The sequence below is a fragment of the Periophthalmus magnuspinnatus genome, chromosome 17 (assembly GCF_009829125.3).
Source record: "Periophthalmus magnuspinnatus isolate fPerMag1 chromosome 17, fPerMag1.2.pri, whole genome shotgun sequence".
Taxonomy (NCBI): Eukaryota; Metazoa; Chordata; class Actinopteri; order Gobiiformes; family Gobiidae; genus Periophthalmus; species Periophthalmus magnuspinnatus.
In genome coordinates, this window is record NC_047142.1 from 7638830 (window position 1) to 7664768 (window position 25939).

The following is a 25939-nucleotide window of genomic DNA, read 5'->3' on the forward strand; positions in this document are numbered from 1 at the left end:
TTTTTTTTTTTTTTTGATAAACGTCTTATATTTTTGTTTTTTTGAGGTGTCTAGAGCCCTCTGCTGGTCAGTTGTGTTAAAACACAACACATTGTCTAGTTCACATTTAGTCGGTTCAAAAGATGATATTGACAGCATTCCATTAAATATTGGACAATTCACAAAGCTTTTATTTTATATATTTTGTTTATTCATTATTATTTTGCATACCAAGAGTGCAGGCTGAAAACTTCTTCATGAATCCAACTTAACCTTTCTGGTTTAGTGCTTATTTGTCCCTTAGAAAAGCCCTACACTAAGTGTAAAATGTAAATATTGGTAACAATTATGGCAGTTCTAATCACACTTATGAATAGATACACATACTCATGACCCATGGGCAGAATTTACAAAAAAATGAAAAACAAACAAAAAACAATGTAAAAAGTTTGAAATGACAGAAACTTATGGAAGCAATGTAGAAGATAAAATTAAAATTTAAAAGTAATGTGTAGAGACAGTAAGGTCAACCCTCTTTATCCAAGATGGATTTCACATCGGCAAACACCTGAAAAACACAACACAGCATTTCAAAATAGAAAGTGGAACAATTAAACCTCAAAAATACATGGAGAGCTATTATGAAAGATATACTTTTTAGTCACCATTCTGAATTCATATATAACAATAAAGACAGCAGGATATAAAGGACATACTTTCTATAAATGATAGTATTTCAGCACTGACCTAACAACTGAAGCTTGGTTGCAAGTGCATTTACCTGCATATATATAGAGAGGACACATGCAAATTTTCCTTATTCTCAGTATATGGACAGCATATACGGCAGCAGCAGAGGCAGATTAATGACTGGCTGCAGGTGCTGGGGTTTAGGAAGTGATGATTCAAATCAGAGAGAAGAATCATCCTTTTAGATTTTGGCATTAAAACTGCAAACCCAAATGAAGGACTCATGTGAGGCCCATTCTGCTTTCTGATTGGATCGTCTTCAGAACCAAAACACAAAAATAATGAATCAGCGTTAATATTTTTATCGGTACAAGCTATATTTGATTTTAACACATTTAAGTTGTATCTGGGGGCACAGTTAGGTCATGTTTATGGAATTTTAAATCAAATCTTATAAACAAGTCCTTTAATCATGAACCAGAATAAAAGGTAAGGAAGAGTACATCAGAAATTCAGCTTCAAATATATCCTGAATGTTTACCTAGTGTGTGTATTGGTAGCTCTGAACTGGTATATTCATTCGACCAGAGACAACCCCCCTCACATATGTTCTGAATGTCTCTTTCACCAAGCACTCACCTCGTCAACAGAGCGAGAGGCGTCCACTGTGCGCACCTTTCCCTGTGTTTCATATAGATCGATGATGGGTCGTGTGGACTGCAAATAGGTCTGGATTCTGCATCAGTGAAAAAACATTATTAAGGTCAGACGGCACAGGAGACTCGAAGGAGATGAGAAGTAGGTCAAAAACACGCATTCAGGTGTCTGACTGTTGTTAAATGGGTCACGCCAAAATGAAAATGCTTAATGCTTGAATGCTTCATCTGTCACACACTGTACCTTTTCTGCAAACTTTCTCTGTTGTCATCTGTGCGTCCACTGCTCTTGCCTCGTTCTAAACACCGGTCAATGCAAACCTGAGAATATAATACACTGTCTTGAATTGTCCCTAGAGATACACTATTTAACTTTTTAACTATTTTCACCGAGGGTCCATCACCAGCTCATCTCCATGGAGATATTATTGCTTTGCCAGGAGTTCTCAACAGTATGGCATTAAATTACAGGTTACAGGTTTTAATGCTAAAAAAATACCCTGACAAAATGCATTCTTACTGTGAGCGGGGGTTGCCTCTCTACAGATCTGACTTGAAACTTGACCTATTGGCATCACCTTTCTGTTGGAGATGAGTTTAATGCCATATTGTCAAACATTCACGCACACCAATAACATTTGTATGGCGACAAGCAGGTGACAGACCCTTCACCAGAAAAGGTTTTTGTTTCTCTTCATATTTTTCATAACTTACACATTATAATATAATTACATAGAGCGAAAAATGTTAAGTAATTCAATTCAAATGTCAAAATAAGAAAGCAGGAAAAAACTGTAAAAGACTTCTCAAAAAAGACTCAAATATAGAGATTTGTATATGTACAAGCAGAATAAAAAAAACTTTAATGTTCTCAGGTGTTATCAGATGTTGTCTTTTGGTACTAACCTCATTGCTACAGTCAAAGAAAAGCACGAATTTGACATCGGCTTTTCCGTCCATCACGGAATTCCATCCCTGAAGGTTGTCCTCGTTACGTGGAAAACCATCTATGAGGAATCTGAACTTCTTCTCATCTTTCTTCATGGTCTCTTCCATTGCCTTGAAACATAATTGGAGTAAAGGAAATATGCAAATTTAAAATGTGTGTGGAAGTAGTAGTTGTAGTAGTTAAATTTAGCTCTTAAATATAAGACATACCTGCTTTAAAAGGTTGATAGTAATCTCCACAGGAACAATCTTTCCCTCCTTGATGTAGTTTGCAATAAGCTGCCCACACTCTGAGCCCTCCCTGGCTCTCTCTGCCCTCAGCAAGTCTCCCGCTGATAGGTGGGTGTAGGCGAAGTTCTGTAGGTACAGTTGAAACCAGAAGTTTACATACACTATAAAAAAGAGACATACACTTTTTTCTGATCACTGTCCATTTGGAAAACCCATTTGAGTCCAAGATTTAACTTCCTGACTGATGTCTTGAGATGGTTCTTTAGTATTTCCACATAATGTTCCTTCCTCATGATGCTATCCAAGTGCACCAGTTCCTCCTGCAGCAAAATAACCCGGCAACATGATGCTGCTACCCCTGTATTTCACAGTTGGGAAAGTGTTCTCAGACTCGCAAGCGTCCCTCTTTTTCCTCCAAACGTAACATTTTATGACCACACAGTTCAATTTTAGTTTTGTCAGACCACAGGACATGTCTCCAGAAATTAAGGTATTTGTCTCTGTGTGCATTTGCAAACTGTAATCTGGCTTTTATATGTTTCTTTTGGAGTAATGACTTACATTACAGTACAGTACTCGTTTCACTGTGGATAATGACACACTATTACCAGCTTTAGCCAGCATCTTCACAAGGTCTTTTACTTTTGTTGAGTTGATATACACATTTCAGATCAAAGCATGTTCATTTCTGGACAAAGCCAGACAGACTTTCTGAGTGGTATGAGGTCGGACATTCCCACAGTATCTTCCAGGCATCAGGAAGGTACACCCGGACATGCACCATTGTGCAAGTCCACAATTCTCTTCCTGCAAATTGCTCAACAGTGACTGACAACTCAAAACAGAATGAAAATCCTGTTTTGACTTTGAACATCAATACAGTCACAAGTTGATGCCAGTCTGCCTTAGCTGGTGTCAAGTGTCAAATAAAGAAGTACATGTATGTCAAATGAATCATTTGAGTGGGTGTGTTATGATTGACATTACAACCTGGATCTGACCTGTCACACACAAAGCAGATTATTTGTTCAGATAAAGGCTGGTGACGTGTATTATCTCAGCAAAACTGTGGGTGTAAGTTTATAGTAGTTCAACCAGAATAACTAGAGTGTAAATAGTAACAATACTAATTAATAGTTTGTAACAGCCAAATCACTACTTTGCCTCTAGCTTAAGTGGTGTTGTGTTGCGCTTAAATAGTCCATTATACTTCTGAAATGATTGCCCACAGTATTTTGTATTCTTTATTTGAATCCTCATGCTAAGTGGCTACGTGGCTAATTCGGACATATTTAGAGGACAACCGGAAGTCAAATACACATTAATTGTGTATGAAAATCAAGTCGTACAGACTACGAACGACTGACGTGAAATGAAAGTACCATTATCCTACATGAAGAATATAAAAACGAGTGGTTTCATTGTCCTCGTACCTCCACTATTTTGGAGCACTGGGTCCCTTTACCGGCGCCAGGGCCTCCCAACACAAACACCACCTGCGGTTTCATCATCAGCGACACCTGGTTAAGCAAACGAGGCACCCTCTCAGACACGAACCCGGACACACGGCCGAACATACACTGGTCCCAGCACCGGTGGGACAGAGGGCAAAAATATGAAAGGCTGGTCGATGAATGCGTGTCAGAGCGACTCAAACGGCAGTGCTTCCGCTATTGATGCCGAGAGCCAATCAGAGACCCAGCTCCTCGTGACGCAACAACGCAGCCACCCCCAACTGCACTTTTTTTTTTTTTCTTTTTTTTTCTATGCAGAGCTCGGGTGACGCCCCGCCCTGGTTTCTTCAGCATCAGCACCTCCAAACGGCTACCTACACGCGGCTAAAGGATGCTCCGGAGCTGAACCAGGACCGTGGAAACCAGGCAAAGACGGGCAGGAGCCAAATCACGCTGTGGGTATATTTTCTGCTTTATGCTGATCATCTTTGCCGCCTCGGTGCCTCCATTCACGATGCACCATTCATGCATCTCTAAGAATGGAAACACAGTGTCCAGGACGCATTAAAAGCCCAGCCGCAAACCTGTTTACTCAGACGCACGTCAAGGTTTTTGTCTACATGTAGGTCGAAGCCAGGATGAGAAGGCTACTGCCCCGCTTTTGATGTGAAATACGGGAGAAAACGAGCAAACAAAAGGCAATCTGACCCCCTCCTCTGGCGCACCTGTCTGCCCTGTCGCTGCCTGACATGACAGCGGCGCGGAGCCGGGAGCACAGCAGCAGGATCAAGGGGCAAGGAGTGGATCAGACTGGGACCAGAGGAGGAGGACGCACGGCGGACAACCAGCTGAAAGGCCGACTTTCAGTTTGTGGGGACGAGCTCCAAGGGCAGTGCGGCACAGACCAGGCAGACCGGGGGGAGGAGGCTGCGGAGAGCTGCGATACCTCTTCCCCTCAAAGATCATCCCCCACATATCATGATAGGTGCTTGTGTGGTTCGTCTTTTTGTCCTACCTCTCCTTCAGTAGCGATGAATTAAACTCTGTCAAGTACACTGGTGAAACAAAGGGACTAATGTCCATAAAGTGCAGGAATCTTTTGCTGCCTTCTTCTGTGGTCGTTTTGCTCGCCTGCGCAATGGGCTGCCTCCAGAGCATCGCCTGCAAGCCCCGCATCAGACGGGAAAACATCGTGGTGTATGAAGTGTCAGCCTCTATCGACCAGTGTCCTACGGTCATAGAGGAGAACTCCCCCATCGTGCTGCGCTACAAGACGCCCTATTTCAGGGCTTCAGCCGGCGTAGTGATGCCACCAGTCCCCCGCAATGAAACATGGGTAGTTGGCTGGATTCAGGCGTGTACACAGATGGAGTTCTACAACACTTATGGGGACATTGGCATGTAAGTGATTCACCAGACAGTCTGACCCCTCAACACCTGACTTTTTACACAAATAGGATTAGAGGCCTATGAGAGCTAATTAAAATGTCTCATATCATTAAAATATGAATGGCTTTTTGTGTTTTGACAAATGTACAAATGGGTGTTGACAATTTTCTTAACAAATGCTTAACAGTTTACTTATCATTCTATTGCCTAAGCAGAAACAAGTGTATATTTTTAAATTAGTAGGTCACAGTAGGTCTATAAGGGTTTGCATTTTATACAATAACAACCTTTATTCCAGTGTTTCTTAAGATGTTGTTTGCATGGCTACATTAACTGGACTGCACGTCTCAATTCAAATGCCTGATCTCATCATCTGTCTCTGTAGGTCGAGCTGGGAGCTGCCCGAGCTGCGTGAGGGGCGGGTCAAAGCCATCAGTGATTCGGATGGTGTTAGTTACCCCTGGTACGGCAACACCACAGAGACCGTGACTCTGACGGGTCCCACCTCCAAACCCTCTCGCCTCACGGTCAGCATGAACGACAACTTTTACCCCAGTGTCACATGGGCCGTCCCAATCAGCAACAGCAACACCCCCATGCTCACCCACATCACTCGCGACCAGAGCTTCATCACCTGGCTTGTGGCTATGAACACCATCACAAAGGTAAAATGTTATGTGCACTGAGGTGAACTGTAAATAACTTTTTCTAAACTTTGAATTCATTCATTTTGAATAGCTTTTTTTTTTTTTTTTACTTACCCTTTGATTTCATGTGTAATGTTAAATGACTTAATCTCCTGCATTTTACTAGAAATACATTTTAGTTGCAATGTGTAAGCAGCTTAACCTGTGGCCTTCAGTATGACTATGGCCCAAAAACAGGTTTATATGGAGTAGAGTTAGACATGTAATGTTATAATGTTAAACCAGAACACTAATGTGCAAAGATAATCATCTCCACTGAATACATTTCAAGCTATTTGTTTTATTATTATTATATTATTGATACGAGTTTTATTTGTCAAAGCAACAAAATCACCTGCCTAAATTTAGAGCTCTCTGAATTTAACCGTGCTGAGCCAGAGTTTTATTAAGTGATGTTCATCTCTAATGTGTATTTGCAGGAGAGGATCGTCCTGCAGACTGTGCGCTGGCGGATGCGAGTGGATATCGCAGTGGACCCTGACATGCCTCTGGGCTCCCGAGCCTCTCTGGTGGGACGTCCCTATCAGGAACAGCCACACATACTCAACTACCAGGAGCCTATTCCCCCGAATGCACTGGGTCGGCCCAATGCCAATGACGCTCAAGTACTCATGTGGAGGCCCCGCAGGGGGGCACCACTTGTTGTCATCCCGCCCAAAATCAGCGAAAGCATAACTCAGATGAAATAATGATTGTTTTATCAGAAATGTAGGATGTGAGAAAAAACAAATCAAAACTATGGATCAGGGAAAAGCAGATAGACTGTTTAAGATGGTTTAAGATAAACAAAGCTTCAAGAGATTTACTTGGAACATTTTACAAGAGTGCGTTTTAGTAAATTGACTCAGGTCAAAGGTCACTCACAGAGTGTGGACTGCTTTAAAAGCTCTATTGCCATTTAGAAATACAATGTTTTTTACTGCACCACTGAGGTATTGGCCCCAGAATGAACTGCATCCTGCATCCTTATGTAGATCTAATTGCATGAACGAGCAGAGGCTGCTCGTGAGGAGCAGCAGAAAAGCATTTGTTTTGTATAAGTTGTTACCTGGAGACATTTTGATTGCAGGCTGTAAAACCTCATCAGCGCCAACCAAGGCCTTCAGCACACTCAGTTAAACATATGTTCACTATGTATAAGACAGAAAGCAGTATTATACAGATTTTAGATAAAGATTTAACTCATGCTTCCATCTGATTGTATGAAGAACATCCACATGGCATAAAAGAAAACTAAACCTGCCACAGTTTCACAGAACTTTTGCTAAAACACCAAAAGAATTCAGCTACTTGTTTGAAACTCACTTCTCTTTTGGCTAGTAAATAAATGTGGTCAATATGCCTTTGATAAGTGCAGTGTAAATGACTTGGACATGTGCCATACAACATTTTTAAAACAAGGGGTGAGGGCAAACCAGACTTTGATTACAGTTGGAACGGGGCAGACCATCCATCTAGTGTTGGACATGATTATTTACACTCAGGGGATCCAAAGGGAATTTAAACGTTTGCTTGGAACAACATAATATAGTCATGCATTTAATACTATATTATTTTGCAAATGAGTAACCTCTGGCAAAAGTACTAATATATCCAGTAAGTGAATTGCTTAAACATACAGAGATAAAATGTTTCAAGCATCTCATTCATTTATTTGTAATAGTGTTCTTAAGGGCTAATATCCGGGCTTGTGACCCACTTGAAAGCAAGATTGTAAGCTACGTCTTTGTAATTAGCAACTAAAATATCTATGAATGTCCAGAGGTACACAATTTTTTCAAAACTAAAAACCTATGTTGCGACATATTCTTTATTTTTTTGTGGCACAAACTCTTTAGGCATTACACAATATGTCACGGTGCGCCCAGTGTCCCCTCAGTGACTCACGGTCCATCTGCGCCTCTCCACGGGTCCATGCTGCACCTTTACCATCTGTCTTCTCCTGCTTGTCCCATGCCCAAAACACACATCCACAACTATGCAACGATTATTGGATTTTGTTGTCAAGAAGAAAACATTTTGTGTTCATTTCATGGGAGTAATTGTTGAATAAAGATGGCTACTTCTAATACGGTGAGAAACGGGTTTGTGAATTCAGGGTGTCTGCTCATGTCACTGTGGCTCATCCAAGCATCTGTTGCTATAGAGACCGATTTGCTTTCCCCAAATGTGCAACGACTGTTACAGAAAAATGTTTAAAAATCCAGGGTGTGTTTTGCTGTGTGTGTGCTTGTGTTTAGTATCACTTTGATGCCACATGAAAGCTCACAGCTCGTAGATTGACTATTAAAGGTCTTTAATTTATTCATCTCTTTTGCATTTAAAAAGCAGAACGTTTGATTCAAACACACACTGTGAGCAACAGCGTTACAACTGTCATCCTGTCTGATCCCATATCATAGGCGCAGGCAGACAGAGGCTGTGAGGTAAAGTAATTCCCTAATCATATAAAATATGTAAAATAAAAATTCTTAAATAATACAAAATAAATAGATTACCTTCTTATATCCACTAATCAAACAGTTCAAATACAGGTAGATTTTTCTTATATAAATAAATAGAAAATATAGATGCATTACAGTCAGACTGTAGTGGATACATACATGGGAAATGTGGTGTATTTGAGGATTTACAGATTCTTACATAACTAACACATAGTTTAAAGTTGTCAAATGAAAAATTAAGTTAACACAATTTTAATTGCAATAAAAAAATTAAATAGATTAATTTACCTAAATCCCTTGTGTAAAAGTGATCATTCAATCCAACCAGGCTTTGGAAGGGAACAGCAACATCCATCTCATCAGTTGTAACAGGAGGCTTTGTTTGTTACACATTTGCAAAAAATATATTGCCAAATGACTGTGGCAAGCAAGAATCCAAATCTAAAATGTTTGGAAAATAGCAAGGTCCTTGAACACCTCTTGGCTTTCCATCATACTTTAATCACACTTGTTGAGGGTGTTTTCACCTCGTAACTGTAGAGAAATGTGGCCGCAATGACCAGCACTGCCCCGATGAAGAATACACTGAAAAACAGAGAAGAAAAGAAAATGTTTTTACAGCAGTTTGTAAGCCATTTGGTTACATAACGTCCATAATTACCTTGTTGGATTGAAGTCTGCTAGAATAAAGTATGAGATTAGTGTGGACACAATGATGGACACAGAGGTTGCAAACCCTTTCAGGATGTTATCTGCATATTTGATGACCACTGCTACAACCAAGCCCCCAAGAGCCTGCAAATACAAAAGTGACAGTTAAAGTTACAGCTGAGGAGTTTAGAGTAGCTCTACTCGTTCTTCCAAGAAGCTCCCTGAAACATTTATAAATAATTCACTTAATATCATAAATTTGAGTCATCACATAAATATTTCCATTTTAATTGTATGCTTTAGTAACTTTATGCACTAACAGGTGGAAAATGGTTTATATTTTTAGGAATGTAACTGTGCCCAATTTAAGGCTAGCTGTTGCCGTTATATTGGTTCAATTTCTTGCAACTGCAAGCCGGAGTTCTCAGGTGGGAAAGGTTGAGAAAGGTTCTAATCGCACCTGTAAGAGCACGACCACACAGGTGATGATGCTGTAGCCCTGAAACATGCCAGACGTTCTAACTCTCTCTCCATCGTACACCAGCATCCCTACGAAGCCCAGGATGAAGCTAAACAAACCTGGAGAAGAGGATGAACAGTGAATCTGAATATCGCATATTTGTTGTACTTCAATCCCAAAAAAAGTCATAACTAACAGTAATAACAGTTTTGAGGTGAATTAACAGAGACGGGATCATGAGTCTTATGTAAAAATCAATTTAGCCCATATAATGTCAAACAAAACTAACTGATAATTACATGCTTGTCTAATATAATAATAGCTTTGTAGTATTACAATTTACAACAGCTAGAGGGCGCCATGTGTCACTTAAAATTACTGTTCACTTTCACTAATGAAAACGTCCCGTGCGCATTCCCCCCCATCCCCTGTTCCCACGCCCCTGTCCCTCCTTTCATTACAGCACTCTCTCCTGTTCTTAATGACAAGGGCCTTATGACCCCTGACCCCTGCAGAGATTTTGTCACGTGTCGTAAAACACGATGACCTCAATTCAAAAGATGAACAATAATGAGAGAGTAGTGAAGGAGCCTAGACTCACAGCATATAATTTGGCTCAATTTCAATAGGGTCTGAGTTTGTAACAGCTCATCAACAGGCTTTTGTGCAAAAATACAAATGTACAACTGCAATAATGGTACCCAAGGTTAGAGTGTGTTGTTAGTCACTTTATAATATGGATAAAAAAGGAGAACTGTAACATCACCAAAGACCAAACAGTTGCTCTTAAGAACATTATGACCTTTATCTACAAGGGCACAGTGAAATTTTGTGAAGATAAAAAGTGCTGTGACAAAATAAAACATTATACAAGGATTGCAGCTACTGATAAAGAGATTCTGTTCCATTGTTTTCAGGTGGTTAATGTTTCTTCTGGCGTTATTAGTTTACAAACTTTTAGTTAATCTTTTTTATCATTTACAACTATCTGCTGTTTTGAAATTGAATATGTAATAGGATAGCTTTGTGAACTTACCCTACAGTATGACCAGAAATAAACAATACGATACAGTATACACATAGACAAATGGCTTCAATCACAAGTCTCCAAGGACAAGCAGCGTATGCAATGCTGTAAACTTCCCGGATTACTGTCTTCACAACATTACACCCAGGACTTAATTTGTTACTCATTAGAAAAGCTTTCGTTACAGGAACGCATATGGCTTCAAGAGTTAGGACAAAGCAGTTGCTGGATCCCTCCCATTTGTCTCCATTTTAGTTTTTCAGATTGTTTCTGGGTTCACCAAGATATTTCCTTGATCCTTTACCCCCTGCTTACAACTGAAACATGTGTCAGGTTACAGGGCCTGGTCATGTCTTCCTGTGCCTGAGGCTTGATCACAAAGCCAACAATTACAAATAACCATAGACAAATAATCATTTTCACGTTTAGATTATTTAGTTCACACAGGGATGCCTTTGGATGGTCAGCCATGTTTATCTAGACCTTTACTTCAATAAACCTTTTGGGAGACAAAAACATCTACTAAGCTAACATTATTTTTACTCTATGATTTCCACTTACCCAGTTGTATGTTTCTAAGCCAGATGCTTTGTTTGGTCTCTTTGAGGATTTTCTCAAAGTAAACTCCTGCGAATCCACTGGACACACAGGCCATGAGCACGGCCATCACCCCCACAAACTGTGAACTGGCAAACAGCACCTTCTGCTCCGAGTCCCCTATAGACTCTGTGGGCCACTGCGGGGTCAAGCACACCCAAAGTCAGAGTTCAAAGGTCACATAATTACCACTGAACACCTGGGCACACCTTTACCTGTACTAAAGTAACTCCAGCCATTAGGATAAGCAGCGACAGCCACTGGTAGAAACCCAACTTCTTTCCCAACATTGAGATGGAGAAAAGTGCTGTGGTGAGGATCTTTAACTGGTATGTAACCTGTTTGAGATACACAGGGTTACTTGGGCTAAACTATACTATGTATGCAAATGATCAACGAAGGAGGAAGAAGCATTCAGGGAGAGGTGTTTATATTATTAAAAAAACAAAATGTATAAAAGTTTAATATCATAATGTGTAGTATGACTGACAAAATTAATAGCATCTCCATGGACACAAGCAGGTGATGGATCCTTCACCGCAAAAGTTGCATAATGCACTTTCAATAAATAAAATTATAATTATTCACTTTTTTTCCACTTGAGGTTGTGAGCTGTCTCAGTGGCTGTGGGCTTAAGTCTATTGGACAGTAGACAGCAATCACATTTTTACCATAGGCAAATCCTCAGTGAGAATATAAATAGGGTTTGGTAAGGTCCACGAGATGCCTTCACAAATGAAGGTATTTTAAAACAACAGGGAAGTGACTTGGTTTTGTAATTCACTATTCTGATGTTCATTTACAAGTGTATAAATAATGAAAATGGAAAACTTATATGATTTGCATCAAAATGGCACAATAATGACTCTTATAAATGGGGAAAGAGGAGGCAGCATATTTGAGAGTAACCTGATATGTGGCTGCGTCCAGGTTTGACAGAGCCACATAAAGGAGGTTGTTCTGTAGTGTGTAGATCGCAGCAGGAACAGCCAATTTCAGCGTCTCTCCTGACTTGTTCACAATCTCCTCCTTCAGGTGGTGATTCAGGGCTCGTAAACTCAAATCTGTCAGAGAAAACCACCCAGAGAGCAAATATACAAAGACATTTGAGGCACAGCTGCTGTCCAGTCAACATGTGGAATGTCCTGATGCACCTAATCTATGTGTAACACTAATCTTAATGCTAATTAGTTTGAACACTACTTTTTTATTTTTTTTTTTACCAATTTTTGATCAAATCAGATTTTTTTCAATACATCTACAATTTCATGTGCAAATAGTTTCATATCGAGAACACACAGAGAAAGTTAAACAAAGTTTAATCTACAGTACTTGAAAATGTGTGTTATCTTTGGCATTTGGGCGTGTACAATAGTTAATACTGAGATATGAAAAGCAGTCAGCTGCACAACTAGCAGTGAGATTGCAATATAGACATATACATAGAATGTCTGGGGACAAAAATCAATCAAAAATGTAAATGTAAATTCTTTATCACTAGATCTACAACATTGTTTAAAGGTTCTATATTATGCAAAATTGCCCATTGAGGTTTGGTTGAATGTTGTTACCTCCTCAAAAACATACTCCGAGTTGTGTTTCGTTTTATTCAAACATGTTTTGAGTGATGTTGCGTGCTCTGTTGTGTTGTCATGAAGCGGTACTTTTTCAAGTTAAGATCTACCTTTTACCTTTAGTTCAGTAGAGACAATTCCAGGGTTAACATCATCTAAAAGTGCATGGAGTTTAAAAACACAGTGGAGTCCTGTATTACCACATGACTTCACAAGGTGGAACAGAGTGTTTTCTGTTTGATAGAAGAAAAGAGCCTAAATATGCAGAGTTTGTGTGTTAAACATGTGTGAATGAAACAAAACACAACTCCAGGTATGTTTCTGTAATATGGGCCCTTTAAAGTCCAGATATGGATTAAAATATGTGCATTTGACATATATTTTTTTTTCAAATTACTACCTGGTTTGGGAAAGGAAAATATTCATCATAATTTTGCATCAGACAAGTGGCAATTTGTGAAGTAAAATGTAAAACTAAAATTTAGAAAACAGAGGAAAGCCTCTACTTATCTCATCAACTGTAGGATTAAGGTTAGGATGAGTCTCCCAGAAATAAATGCAATGTAATATAAAAACCCTTAAAATAATTAAACACAGTATGTGGTTATGAGTGTGTGAACAGGTATTAATTTATTACACTGTGGGGACTAAAATACGTATACACACTGGATTCATGAGGACCTGTCTCCATTATGGGATCCCCGTGACTTACATTTTTATCCTATCATTATTAGATCAACAAGTTAAGTTATGGGTTGGACAAGGTTAGGGTTTAGGTTAAGAGGTAGGGAAGTAGGGTTAGTATATAGGAAGTGACTGTAACTGAATAACACTGTGCTAATGAAAACATTTTGAATTCCATGTCTGTTTTGCATGATGGCCTCTATGGAAGATCACAGCAGCATGCAACACAAGGCTATTGTGGAGCAGCATGAACAGTCAAAGCAGAACCCAATAATAAAAATCAAGGTTTCTATTTCTATATTCTGAACAGAAAAATGCTTAACTTGTTAGGCTACACAACATTTCCACAACTTAAAGTGATTATTCTTGATTTACTCCCTTCACACCGCTCTTATTTGACACAAACCAGTTACCACAACCAGTTTCCCAGATTTTGATAAAGCTTAGCATGTTTGTGAATAGTTAGATACCATTAATTTCCCATGGGACAGGTTGGAGTGGGAGTTGTAGCCAGATGGGCAAATTGGGCCAAAATCTCATGCCTTTTTTATTATATAATGAGAAAACCATTCATGTGTTAAGGGGTAATATTACTCTATGACGCCTTTCCCATACTCACAATTCAAGCCATACTTACTGCTTTGCACAAAGACAATGAGTGTGCACACAGCGATTTTGAGGAATTCGGCCGATACCACAGCTGAAGACGACAGGTATCTGGGGCCCTCCTCTTCGAGTGTTCGGGAGTAGCGCATAGTGAGGACCAGGGAGGTGGTCTGCAGCACCAGCACTCCCAGAGAGATGTACTTTAGCCTCAGGGAGTGAGGCGAAGAAAGAACCATCACAGAGCGTGCTTTAGGGGGCGCAACAGCGCAGGCCTGTAAATATAAAACAAAAAGATCCATTTAGGGGCTGGGCTGGCACTAAACAATACATCTATGTATAACATTGGAGTAACATGGTACAGATGTAACCTGTTGTTCATTATTTTGTTTTCACCCACCAAGAACTATACTATTGCATGCCACCTGCATGACTCAATGAAGATAGAAGGTTAGTGCATTCTCTATAGAAATAGATATATTTCATGCTATACTGTGGAACATTCTCGGTAAATCAAAATAACAAAAACAAAATCTTCACCCCTGTTTCACGTTGCTTGTTATTTTGTCTAATCTTACAGGCCAAAAAATAAATACATTTTCCAATGGGGTATCATTAGTAAACAGTGTGTTTGTGCCAGCCCTAAGCCAAATACTCAAGGGGTGCACCTCTCCAGGTTCATAGTGTTTATAAAATATATGTTTAGTATATGTGATGATTACTGTGGAAACAGCCATTCAAAGAATGATTATTGCAGGTTAACAGTGCCTCTGAATAGCTCTGTAGCTGTGTTGTTAGACAGGTAAGTTTTCTTGTGAAGGAGTATGAATATTTTGAACCTGTCATTTGACAGTGACACATGAGTTTCCAAATATTATGTGGAAAAACTACAGTTTAAGTCTGTAGCAAACACACCAAGACTTTTACACTAAAGACTTAAACAATATGATAAGTAAGAGAGATTAAGCTATAGGTACTTGAACTGTGCATCCAGAGACCTTTATGAGCTTTTTTTCAATGAGACAGTCAGCAAATAAGGATATCAAACAACACAAGTACACGGAGAACAGTGACATCTCCAGAGGTCATGAAAAGTATAAATAAATAGCAAAAAAAGAAAAAAGATTTTAGCAGGTAACATTACAGATGTCCAAACACATAAATATTTAGCACATTTTAAGATATGACTGTACCATAATCCACACTAAAAGACTTCTACTAACGTCACTCTGTTCAAACATATAAATATGTAACAGCGGTTACAGTACCTCCGGTTCACACTTCTCGTTTTCTTCATCCAGTTGCAACATCTCACACAGTGAAGTTGCACAGTGGTTCACGCTTTTTTATTGGCTAAAGATGTCAGTTCAAAGTTCACCAAACACTGCTGTATAACACTGTAATGAGCTAACTTTGCGCACAGCTTTGGCAGAAAAGGGATGTCAAACCAACTGGAACAGTAAAGAAGGAGTTCTATTTGCACCAAGGAGCAGGTCATCACAATCCCTCCCTTGTTTTGCCTGGGGTACGTGGAAAACTTGTAACTCTGGCTGCACAACTACTACATATGAATGACTGCTAAAAGGAATTTTTGCTCCAAGCACCTTATCTAGTTACACTAATTTGGGTATTTCTTTTACACCTAAAACATTATGATCAGCACAGAAGTCTGTCTAACCTCTTTTTCTCTGATTTGACCACAGATGTGGACTCGACCTGAGCAAGACAGACTCACTTGAAGTTTAAGTCTTCCAAAACTTTCTGATTTCAAATGGAAAAAAAAAAAAAAAAATACAGTTCAGGGTGAGCATTTTTATTATTTTGTTATTAATCCTTTTTATTACACATGCATCAAGAGTTGTTTGTTTTTTTTTTTCTTATAAGGGACATGAGATCATGAGTGGTATTTTACATGATATTCATTTCCTTGAGACACTGGGGTTAGTTTCTAAACGGAAACGCACGATAGGGGCATCACTAAACAGCCGCACACAGTGGAGTCACCAACAGCAAGTTATTCAGATGTTTAGTCAGAGATGTGGCCACTGACGTTTACACCATATGAATGAAAAGGATGAGCCTGCGTGCACCTTTGGTGCGACACACCAATATTTGTTTTTAAAATAAGAAAACAAATATTTGACACAATATTATCACCAGGACTTTGAGTGCCTCGTTCAAATAAAGAAAATACTACACTGCACTACTCAACAAACACTTTTTAAAACCCAACTAAATAATCCAGTTAATCAAAAACTTACGTTGAGATGGTGAATCTAGCAGATGACACCAGATACGTGAGGAGTCTTCCTTCGCACAGACGCTCAGAGAGACCCGCGAAAGTCACAAAACTACCACTGTCCAACAATGTGTCCCACTCATGGATCTGCAGACCTACGGCGTAAAGGCACCAGATGTGGGGTGACACCTGCTGGACGATGTTCTTTCACACCTGGACAGTTCAAGCCCAAACATAATGTCACATCAAGAAGATCCGCCACCGTCAGCGCCCTGAAGCTTTCAGTGTTTTTGCTTTTTTTTTGTTAAGTTAAAATGTCTAATTCATTCAAGCGGTTTGTGTCCAAAATCTCACGCTACATAGTAAAGAAAAACAAACACTGACATTTGGAGAAACTTCCACACAAATGTTATTATTCACTAGGGGGCGCTGCAGCTCAAATGTTCTTAAACTACACATTCTGACGTCATCGGAGAAGAAGAAATTTCCACGTGGTTCCGGTTTGTGTTGAGCTTTTCCTGTTTGTATTTGAGCAACACGCGTTCAAAGAAGTCCAAGAAACTGGCAAAATGGTCCGTAAATTAAAATTTCATGAGCAGAAACTTCTGAAGAAGGTAGATTTTATAAACTGGGAGGTGGACAACAACATCCATGAGGTGAAAGTGCTGCGAAGGTTCCGTATCGAGAAGCGTGAGGACTACATGAAGTAAGGCTCTATTTCATTTGTACCAACTGTCTCATTGTATCAGAAGTGTCAAATAGAAAATCCAAGTGTTGTTTTGTTTGTAGTTATTAAAATGATATGGTTTTAAGCTACAAACTCACCAGCTTTAAATCAAACCTGAAATTAAATGATTGTTACATTCTAGGTACAACAAACTCAGTCGTAACATCAGAGATTTGACTCAGAAGATTCGTGACCTGGATGAGAAGGACGGTTTCAGAGCTCAGAGCACACACAGGCTGCTGGAGAAACTGTGAGTGAATTATTAAAACTGTCAGCATTTAATGATCACCTAATAAACGTGCCATTTGTCTCTTTTAGATATAACATTGGCTTGATTCCCACCAAACAGAACCTGGCCCTCACTGAGAAGGTCACAGCGTCCTCCTTTTGCAGGTAGGATTGAACTCTTAAATATTTATCAGCTATTAACAAAAAACAAAACATGTAACCCTTGTATGCTATGTATTCTGTACAGGAGGAGACTACCATGTATCATGCTCAGTCTTCGCATGGCTCAAAACTTAAAAACTGCAATCACATTTATTGAACAAGGACGTATCCTTCTCTTTATCTCCTATTGAATTAGTTTTTATTCCTCTAGTCATATTTGGTTAATGTGTAATTTGTATTTTAAAAAAGCATCCTTAAATCAGTTTCAGATGTGCGTGTTGGTCCAGAAATTGTTACAGATCCAGCTTTTCTTGTTACACGGTAAAACGTTTAAAAAATAATACTGTTAAAAACAAATTTGTTCTTATCTGTACTACATGTATCTTGCGTTTGACAGGAACATGGAAGACTTTGTAACTTGGGTAGATTCGTCAAAGATCAAGCAGCATGTCATGAACTATAACGATGAGGTAAAGCTTATAATTTGATAATTTTGCGATTCTGAAAAAATTGACTGTAAAAACAAATGTTTTTTCTTTTTGTTTTTTTACAGAGGGATGACTTTGACCTAGTAGCATAATCCTTTTCAAGACAAAGAAGTATTGTGTTCACAGTAAATGAATCGTACTTCGATGTGAGAAGCTACTGGATAAACTATACATATTCCTCTCAAGCATAACCACTATGGGACTGGTTCAAAGTGGCTTGTGCCTGGATCTTCAGAATAATGATAATCACAGCTGCTCCTGCAAGATCCCCGTTTCACTTCACTACTGTGTGAGAAAAACATGAAAGGCATAGATTTGGACCTTTGACTCTAGTCTCTGGGTTTAATGAACTGAGAAGAGACTGAGGCACGAGGACTACCTGGAGTGGAGCACAGTGTTTGCTCTGGATGTGGACTTGTGTGAACAATTAGACTGCACTTTGGTACAGAGTCAAGTCTTGGTACACACAAAAACTGTTTATGTAAGGAACTTTTATTTGATAAATATTTAATCTACTGTAAACATTGCATTAAATACCCTGCATGTTACTTGTCCCACCCATTCTAAATGCTTGACATCCATAGCAAGTAAAGAACATTCCAGCTTTGCATTTCACATAAAAGTCACCCCCAAGACAAATGGCTCAGTTTAATGTTGTAACATTACTCCAGGTAAACTCTGGGCAATACTGGTCCATTGAGAATGATACATTTAAATGGATCATTTAGAAAACTCAGTGTTTAAATCCTTGATTGAGTTCATATCAGAGCCACCAGAAGCGCACATAGATGATGAGTGTCAGAAGGACCACAGCGACTGCAGCAAACTTTGCATAAGTGGAACGAGTGTTGAGGTACTTGGCATCACTCTGATACTTCTTCGCTAATGAAGACAAATTGCTGGCCTTTGTATCTAGGACTGAAAAAGACACTTGCATTTTTACTCTGTACTTGAGTTGAGTGCTTGAAAAGCAACCACATTCAACTTACCAGAAAGGGCTTCTCCACGATGCAGAACTTCCTCAATATTGGCAACCATTATTCTCTGTACGTCCTGCAACTCTGTGTTGATGTTGCCCAGGTTTCTCCTTGCCCTGCCATCAACATACATCTTCTTTGCTTTTTGGATATAATTGTCTAAAATAAGAGTTAAGTCATTGGATAGAGGGTTTTTAAATAAAAGTGATAAGTAATGCATTGTAACCTTACCAAACTCGATAAACGCATAAGGTCTAGTGACTGTGCTCACCCTCCTTCCATACTGATCAAAGAACTCACTGTGGAGGTCATCGAGATATCCAAAAGCCACCTTTTTTGGGAATGAAGGCTCGCAAAGGCACAGATAACACACACCCTCTGCAATTAAATAACTGAAAAAGTGTCACATCAATTAGGATTCTTGATTGCATATAAACATGAATTCAGGTTTATGTATTAGATCTTACTGAAAGTTAAGGTTTCCAGCCTCTAGAGTGCACCGGTCTGGACTCTGAGCATTCAGTCTGCGAAAAAGCTGCTTGGCCTGAGTCTGGTACTGCTGGAGGTCTCTCTCGTACTGAGCAATGACAACAAACCAGACCACAGTCTAAACCAGCTATAAGCTATAAGTTGTCAATAAGTTGGCAGATAACGTATAGCCTAATGACTAAGAGAACTTTCTTCAAAATTGTTCTACAGATTTCAAAGAAAATATTGCTGTCTGCAGTATGGTTGGTGGTAACTGCTCACTATAAAACGTTACATTTATTAATTTGAAGAATACAACCTTCTGTTTGGCTATTACTAAATTATTAGCTATTAGGCGCGGAGGCAGAGTGGCCACTCGCCTCAAAGCAAGAAAGTCCAACTCCCACGCCGCCCAGACAATTCTGTGCGGAGCTGGCATACTTGTCCTGCCTGCTTCTCCTGCCTGTCTAGGGGGATGTCCTCCGAGGCTCCAGTTTACCTCATCAACCCAAAACGTGCAACACATGCGAGGTCCAAGTCTAGCTCAACAGCTGGAGATGGGCGACCTCTATCCAAACCTTAAGCGTTAACCTCATTAATAATCTGTGCTGTTCTGCTCTGTAGAGATGTTTTCCCGTTGAGATTCATGTGTGTTACCTGTTCATTTTCTTGAATAGACGCGGCCAGCGGCAGCCCGTCAGACACTCGGGCAAACATGGTCAATAAAATCATCTTAATTGCACAGTTACTCTTTGCTTAAAACTACTATCGGGCCTAGGCCGTGACAAATAGGTTACAGGAATAAAAAGTTCAGTTCAGACAACTTTGTTGTAGTAGGAGTGCGCGGAGCGGAAGTCTGAGGTGCGCCATCAATATTCTCCCGTGTGGCAACAAACTATCACAGTATTTTCACCAATATCAAGAGGTAAAGAGGAAACAAACCCTAAAAACAAGTAGGGTTTATTTGAAACGCCACTGTAATCTGCTTATGTTTTTTTCTGTTATTTCTTAGTCGTAGGTGTTGTGTTTCTGGAGCCGCGGGGCTCAGCAGACAGACGGTCCGCATCACCGCTGAGAGGAGGAGAGCTGCGGCTTATCGGCTCCATCCGAGCATCTCTGCGCTAAACCAGGACAATGCGCCTGGGCCATGGACGAACCTCAGAGGTAAATTTGGCGTACATTTACAGTACACTGTTGTTTTGTCTTCCTTAGATTCGTTTGGTGACTTTTGCAGTGGGGAAAAACACACTATTTATTATTGTGTTAAGTATTTTGCCGAGCACAGCACAGCCACTGTATTATATGAATAAAATGTTATGCACCGGTGATTTTTGGAGGATACTGTTCGCCTTTTCAAACCATTGTGCTTGGTTATGTGGTGATGATGATGTCAGAACCATCTCACCGGCAGACACTGGTGTCCCGGATCAATCACCCTCCCCTTCAGGACGCACAGCGCTTCTTTACCACACACACATGCACAAATCACAGGGCAGTGTTTGTGCGGGACAGGCGGTGGACTATTTGTGCGTGGTCTAATATTTCAGAAAAAGCCTCACTCCGAAAGAAAGCACCGGCGCTTGGCGCAACAGCACCGTCCGACAGATTGAAAGGCCTCATTGTTGTGAAGCAGCTGGCACCATGACTGGGGTTGCCCGAGAGCAGCCTGTACCAGGTCCCGTCGTTATAGTCCTTTCTGACAAACTACAGCGCCTTTCCGCCATATTTCTGACCGCGCCATATTTAATTAAAGTCCAGTTCTCTAGGTGCCGAGTCAAACTGGACTAGTCCGAGGGTCCTCAGCCCCAGAAGGTCTCCTGGTGAACTATCAAAACAGAACTCTTTACACCAAGTTCAATAAACCTCCACCATCGTACTCTGACTAACAACCATTTTGGTGTGACCTGATGGCAAGCCTGAATAAAGACAGTGAACAGTCAAACCTCTGCTAAATGTGCTCATTTAAATGATTTACAGTATTGATTGACCACCAGCCTCTGACCCTGCTTCCTATTTCAGTATGTGATCCTCAGTCAAAAACATACTACTGAGAGCACTCAATCTAGGCTTGTAAATTCTACACCAGATTTACTTGAAAGTAATATAAAATTCAGTCAAATTCTCACTAAATACAGACTGTGCCGAAGATTCACCTTCCAACAAGACAATGACCCTAAGCACACAGCTAAAATAACAAAGAAGTGACTTCAGGACTGTTCTTGAATGGCCCAGCCATTCAACCTAACTGAGCATCTCTGGAGAGACCTGAAAAATGGCTGTCCACCAATGTTCACCATCCAATCTCACAGAACTGGAGAAGATCTGCAAGGAGGAATGGCAGAGGATCCCTAAATTTAGGTGTGAAAAACTTGCTGCATCATTCCCAAAAACACTCATGGCTGTGTTAGCCTAAAAGGATGCTTCTACTAAACACTGAGCAAAGGGTCTGAATACTTATGGATGTGTGATATTTCAGTTTTTCATTGTTGAAATTTAGCTGAATTATAAAAAATTTTGCATTTCTCTGTCAATATGGGGTGCCATGTGTGCAAAAATGAACTTAAATGATTTCAGCAAATGGCTGCAATGTAAGGGGGTCTGAATACTTTCTACGAAATGAATTATTGTGCCATATATGAAAACATACCTCCTGTCTATTGTTATGCCTGCAGTTTATAAGAGGCTCTCCCTCCTGTTCTCCCTCCCTCTGTGTTCAGATTTACTATGTTTGAGGCTCAGGGCTGAGGAGACAGACCAGGAGATGGGCTGCACGTCGGCCAAACAGGTGTCTGCAGTACCCAACGGAGAGGAGGAGAACAGCAAAGCCCACAGCAACGGGGACCTCCTCTCTGGTCAGTCACAGCGCTCAGTAATTAAGCATCTTTCTCTGTGTACTGTGTTTCATCCTAGGCCTGTGATTCAAGAATGGTTTATGCAGATTACTATATATTAGATGTTGGCCTTGTCTACATCATAATTTTGGTACAAAATTTGTGTTTTCTTTAGGATATTTCAGGCTCAGTTAATAGTTTGCCTTATTGGAATATAGACATATAGATCTCAGCTAATTGTCATTCATTCCTAATAAAACTAAAAACTTAATAATCTGATTTACGGGCTTTAAGAGTGTGTGATATGTCACAATAACACAATGTGCCTCTTTGTCACAGATGAGTACAAGGTGAAAGTAGTGGAAAAAGCAAAGTACATCAATGGAGAAGAAGGAGGAGGCGACAGCCAGGACAGCACGGTGGGGCACTTTATTTAAAACAAGACGTTTTTATTCTTTCATTTAAAAAAATGCAAAACTATTATTTATTTACATAATAAAAATACTATATGAACATACAGGAAAAGAGCGCTTTGCTTGGAGCAGGTCAACAGCTGGATCAAACTGAACCAAATGCTGATGGCAAGATCCAGTCAGTTTTTCTAATGTTAACATTATATTTTTATACTTGTGTTATTACTTGGTGTTTGTACAAGAGACTAATTACAGAATGTGGTCTTAGGAGCATCCACTCATCTGAGAGCCAGCAGGAGTTCTTCAGGATGTTAGATGAAAAGATAGCAAAGGTAAGAATGATCATAAAACTGTATCATAAAGGTGCCCTAGGTAACTTTTCTTGTGGAGAGTTCAGCACAGCCTTGTTTCCATGGGGATGTTATTGCTTCTCCTGGAATTTTCCACAGTATGACAATAAACTTACTTATCTATCTCCATGGAGACAAGCATTTGGTGCCACCAGGTCAAATCTGTGGAGAGGAGAGCCGGCTCATAATTAGAATCCATCCATCACTGCAACTAATGCAAGACATGTATAGCTGACAAACTCTCACCATGAAAACTAAAGTGCAATAACATCTCCATTGAGACAAGAAGGTGGAGAGAACACCAAAAGTTTCACAGTGCGCCTTTTAAGTTACAAGAGCAATTGATGATGCATTTTGTTTCAGGGAAGAGACTACTGCTCAGAAGAAGATGATCTGACGTAGCGCAGTGTTTTCAGCCATAAAAGGTTCTGCCCTGTCAGTCACACATTTGGTCCTGGTTTTGTTGTGACCACTCAGCTCATGTACACGCTAACTACAAACAACAGCCCAGAGATCGACTTCTAAATCCTGTTTGAGGATATTAACAGATTTACCTCCCCCATGAAGCCATTATTGTGGAAGACAAACTTAAGTCCTGGATAGAACCTTCAAGCTGTCAAAAGGTATTTGACACCCGGGAGGAACTACAATAAGTGACATTGTGCTGAATTATTTTCCGGGTGCCTCTGGAGATTTTTATTCCGACAGTATATATTTTGTTTCTACTTTTGGTTAGCCCATTCACTGTGTTTATCTTTGTGTTATAAAGTTGAGATCTCAAAAAGACTCAGGGCTGAACACATCATATCTGAACTCCCATTAGCCGCCACATGCGCCACATCACAGAAAAACTGCAACTTCACTGACTGTATACACTATAGTCACGGCCTTCATTCATACAATAATGCATTTTTGTAGAAAAATAAATATTTTTTTTTATTTCACTGTCAAGTTGTGGAAGTAAGTTTTTAATTCAACAGTGCTGGGGCAAGACCATTCACCCTTCCTATGTATGAACAGGGTATAGAATATATGAATATTGTCTGTGTGTGAGTGAGTGATTGGAGGTGGCTAGGAAGAACATGGAAGGAGAATGGCAGCCACATCTGTCAGTCCTTCAGGGGTGAATAATTAATATATTTTAAAAGGCTTAGAGAAACACAAAGAGTCAGTGTAAGAGTCAGAATCAGTTCAGCGTAAGGCTTATGCAGTATTATTAAAGTGGATTATACTGGCCCTTTAAATACCAGACACAAAGAGCAGACACACTACGTAGTAGGGAGCACCAATCTAAAAAAAACAAAACACTGTTTCAACAGGTATTCTGCTTTCCTCTCTAAATTGATGTAATATGTTCAGAATGTCTCATAATGTAACTTGTATTTGTTATTCAAATAATTACTTTTCTGTAATTATTTAAATAACTGCACATAACATAATTGTTATTTATGCTTTAAGAGGAAAATGACTATTTTCTACCTTTGCTCGATCAGAATATATTCAAGTATTGATATTTGACGGTATCAGAATTGAAAACGCTGTATTCGGTTCATGTCTATTCTGTATTGACACGCAAGCTATATAAAGTGAGCAAACAGACACAGAAATTCAGATGGTTAGTTTTTTTATTAAATAAAAAGCCATCATTTTAGGATAATGTTGAATGCATTTTGGTTTAGTGTTTAATTATAATTTAATGTAACTAACAAATGTCTAGTTTTGAGTCCAATGCTCCACCTACTTATTGGGGGTGGTGCCGCCTCTTTCTGTTCTGCCGCCGCTCCACGTCCTGGAAGGGGCCCACGGGGGGCTCAGGTGTCACCAGACCGTCAGAGATCTTCTGGTACACAAGAGTAGAGTCTGACGCCACCGCACAAAGCAGCATGGGAAATCCTCTATCCAGCACACAGCGAATACTACAAAGAAAATAAGGGAGGGGCTGTAAATATTGAAAAATATAACTTTACATACATATATGCAATAATTGATAAGGGTTGTAAGTTCATGTCCAACCACTAAAATACCACAAAGCAATGTTTAAAAAAGCTTTATACATAATCATCTGTCACCTTTTGTGGGTAATGGATTTATGGACAGACAGAGGAAGAACAGTATGAGTAGGTCCTCCTTCTGTCTCTCTCGCCTCCAGTAGAACCAGCTGCAGCTCTGGGCACTTGAGACAAGACACTTCTTTCCAGTGACGAACTACAAAACAATTATGGTGACAGATACAATAGTGACATCTAGTGGTGATTTTCCAGAATACAACATCGCGTGCAGCATTAAAACTGCTGCTTCATTACCACAAATTAGGTTTTTAAAGTATACAGGCGTTCTCGTCTATCTGACACGGCTTCATACACGTTTCATTAAACAATAAGCCGCAGTAGTCATAAGTTTATGCAAATCATTGTTTTTTGTCTCACCCTGAGTCAGGTCCATGTAAGCGAGGAAGGCTGCATGGACCTGAGCGATGTCCTCGACCCCAAGGCTTTTCATTTCACAAAACTATAACAAAATAAACACTTTTTGGTAATTATTGGGGAAGAAACTACACGAAAAGAACACAAGGCTAGGGCTGAGAGCACTCACCACGGGATGCAGAAGGATCCAATTTTCAACCGGGGCCGTTTCAGTCATTTTTACAACGTATATGCTTCAATGTGAAACAACGTCCTCTAATTTATTAATCTGAAATGATTGTACACGTCTGAACCAAGGGTCAGAACAAATGAAAACATCGAGCTCACATATTGAAGTTTGAGGTTTACCGGGGTGTCACCGTAAAAACTGTCCGTGCTGCTCAAATGTTTTGACTTGTGTTCCTAGAGGAATGATGCACTGAGGGGAAACAAACATTTCTCATCAGTGAACATAATAAATTATAACAACCAGTATTACTATAGCAGCACTACAGTCAAATTCAAGTTGTATTCGTGTGTGGTGTTGTGTCACTTCCTTA

At 39.8% G+C, this 25939-nt stretch overlaps 7 protein-coding genes across 8 annotated transcripts; 3 read left to right on the forward strand and 4 right to left on the reverse strand.

Annotated features, from left to right (window-relative positions):
- Positions 1-167: 167 nt before the first annotated feature.
- On the reverse strand, positions 168-4196 carry cmpk (cytidylate kinase). The gene is made up of 6 exons (XM_033983048.2): positions 3938-4196; positions 2484-2630; positions 2232-2384; positions 1570-1646; positions 1309-1405; positions 168-547 (listed from the first exon to the last, which is right to left on the reverse strand). Exons 1-6 carry the CDS (start codon positions 4079-4081, stop codon positions 506-508), a joined length of 660 nt encoding a protein of 219 aa, XP_033838939.1. The 5' UTR covers positions 4082-4196; the 3' UTR covers positions 168-505.
- fam78ba (family with sequence similarity 78 member Ba) lies at positions 1445-8356 on the forward strand. Of its 2 annotated transcripts, none has more exons than XM_055228426.1 (3): positions 1445-1467; positions 5733-6012; positions 6474-8191. In XM_055228426.1, exons 2-3 carry the CDS (start codon positions 5881-5883, stop codon positions 6741-6743), a joined length of 402 nt encoding a protein of 133 aa, XP_055084401.1. In that variant the 5' UTR covers positions 1445-1467; positions 5733-5880; the 3' UTR covers positions 6744-8191. The 2 variants fall into 2 exon arrangements, with proteins under 2 accessions (XP_055084401.1, XP_033838238.1); XM_033982347.2 differs by lacking the exon at positions 1445-1467 and adding an exon at positions 4308-5359 and having other exon boundaries at positions 6474-8356.
- Positions 8339-15476, reverse strand: slc35a3b (solute carrier family 35 member A3b). The gene is made up of 8 exons (XM_033982345.2): positions 15363-15476; positions 14129-14369; positions 12143-12297; positions 11449-11571; positions 11198-11372; positions 9610-9728; positions 9160-9293; positions 8339-9083 (listed from the first exon to the last, which is right to left on the reverse strand). Exons 1-8 carry the CDS (start codon positions 15402-15404, stop codon positions 8990-8992), a joined length of 1083 nt encoding a protein of 360 aa, XP_033838236.1. The 5' UTR covers positions 15405-15476; the 3' UTR covers positions 8339-8989.
- A 1323-nt stretch (positions 15477-16799) lies between these two features.
- Positions 16800-18577, forward strand: imp3 (IMP U3 small nucleolar ribonucleoprotein 3). Its single transcript, XM_033982349.2, has 7 exons — positions 16800-17039; positions 17203-17310; positions 17379-17453; positions 17536-17615; positions 17720-17771; positions 17848-17920; positions 18004-18577. Exons 1-7 carry the CDS (start codon positions 16903-16905, stop codon positions 18028-18030), a joined length of 552 nt encoding a protein of 183 aa, XP_033838240.1. The 5' UTR covers positions 16800-16902; the 3' UTR covers positions 18031-18577.
- A 74-nt stretch (positions 18578-18651) lies between these two features.
- sec22ba (SEC22 homolog B, vesicle trafficking protein a) lies at positions 18652-20233 on the reverse strand. Its single transcript, XM_033982348.2, has 5 exons — positions 20041-20233; positions 19383-19492; positions 19147-19307; positions 18928-19074; positions 18652-18856 (listed from the first exon to the last, which is right to left on the reverse strand). The coding sequence occupies exons 1-5, from the start codon at positions 20113-20115 to the stop codon at positions 18702-18704; spliced, it is 648 nt and encodes a 215-aa protein (XP_033838239.1). The 5' UTR covers positions 20116-20233; the 3' UTR covers positions 18652-18701.
- Positions 20234-20436: 203 nt separating this feature from the next.
- Positions 20437-23921, forward strand: zgc:55943 (uncharacterized protein LOC406337 homolog). The gene is made up of 6 exons (XM_033982350.2): positions 20437-20547; positions 22101-22235; positions 22554-22633; positions 22735-22805; positions 22896-22959; positions 23341-23921. Exons 2-6 carry the CDS (start codon positions 22145-22147, stop codon positions 23377-23379), a joined length of 345 nt encoding a protein of 114 aa, XP_033838241.1. The 5' UTR covers positions 20437-20547; positions 22101-22144; the 3' UTR covers positions 23380-23921.
- A 748-nt stretch (positions 23922-24669) lies between these two features.
- Positions 24670-25653, reverse strand: tsen15 (TSEN15 tRNA splicing endonuclease subunit). Its single transcript, XM_033982769.2, has 4 exons — positions 25570-25653; positions 25404-25485; positions 25047-25182; positions 24670-24893 (listed from the first exon to the last, which is right to left on the reverse strand). The coding sequence occupies exons 1-4, from the start codon at positions 25615-25617 to the stop codon at positions 24719-24721; spliced, it is 441 nt and encodes a 146-aa protein (XP_033838660.1). The 5' UTR covers positions 25618-25653; the 3' UTR covers positions 24670-24718.
- Positions 25654-25939: the final 286 nt, after the last annotated feature.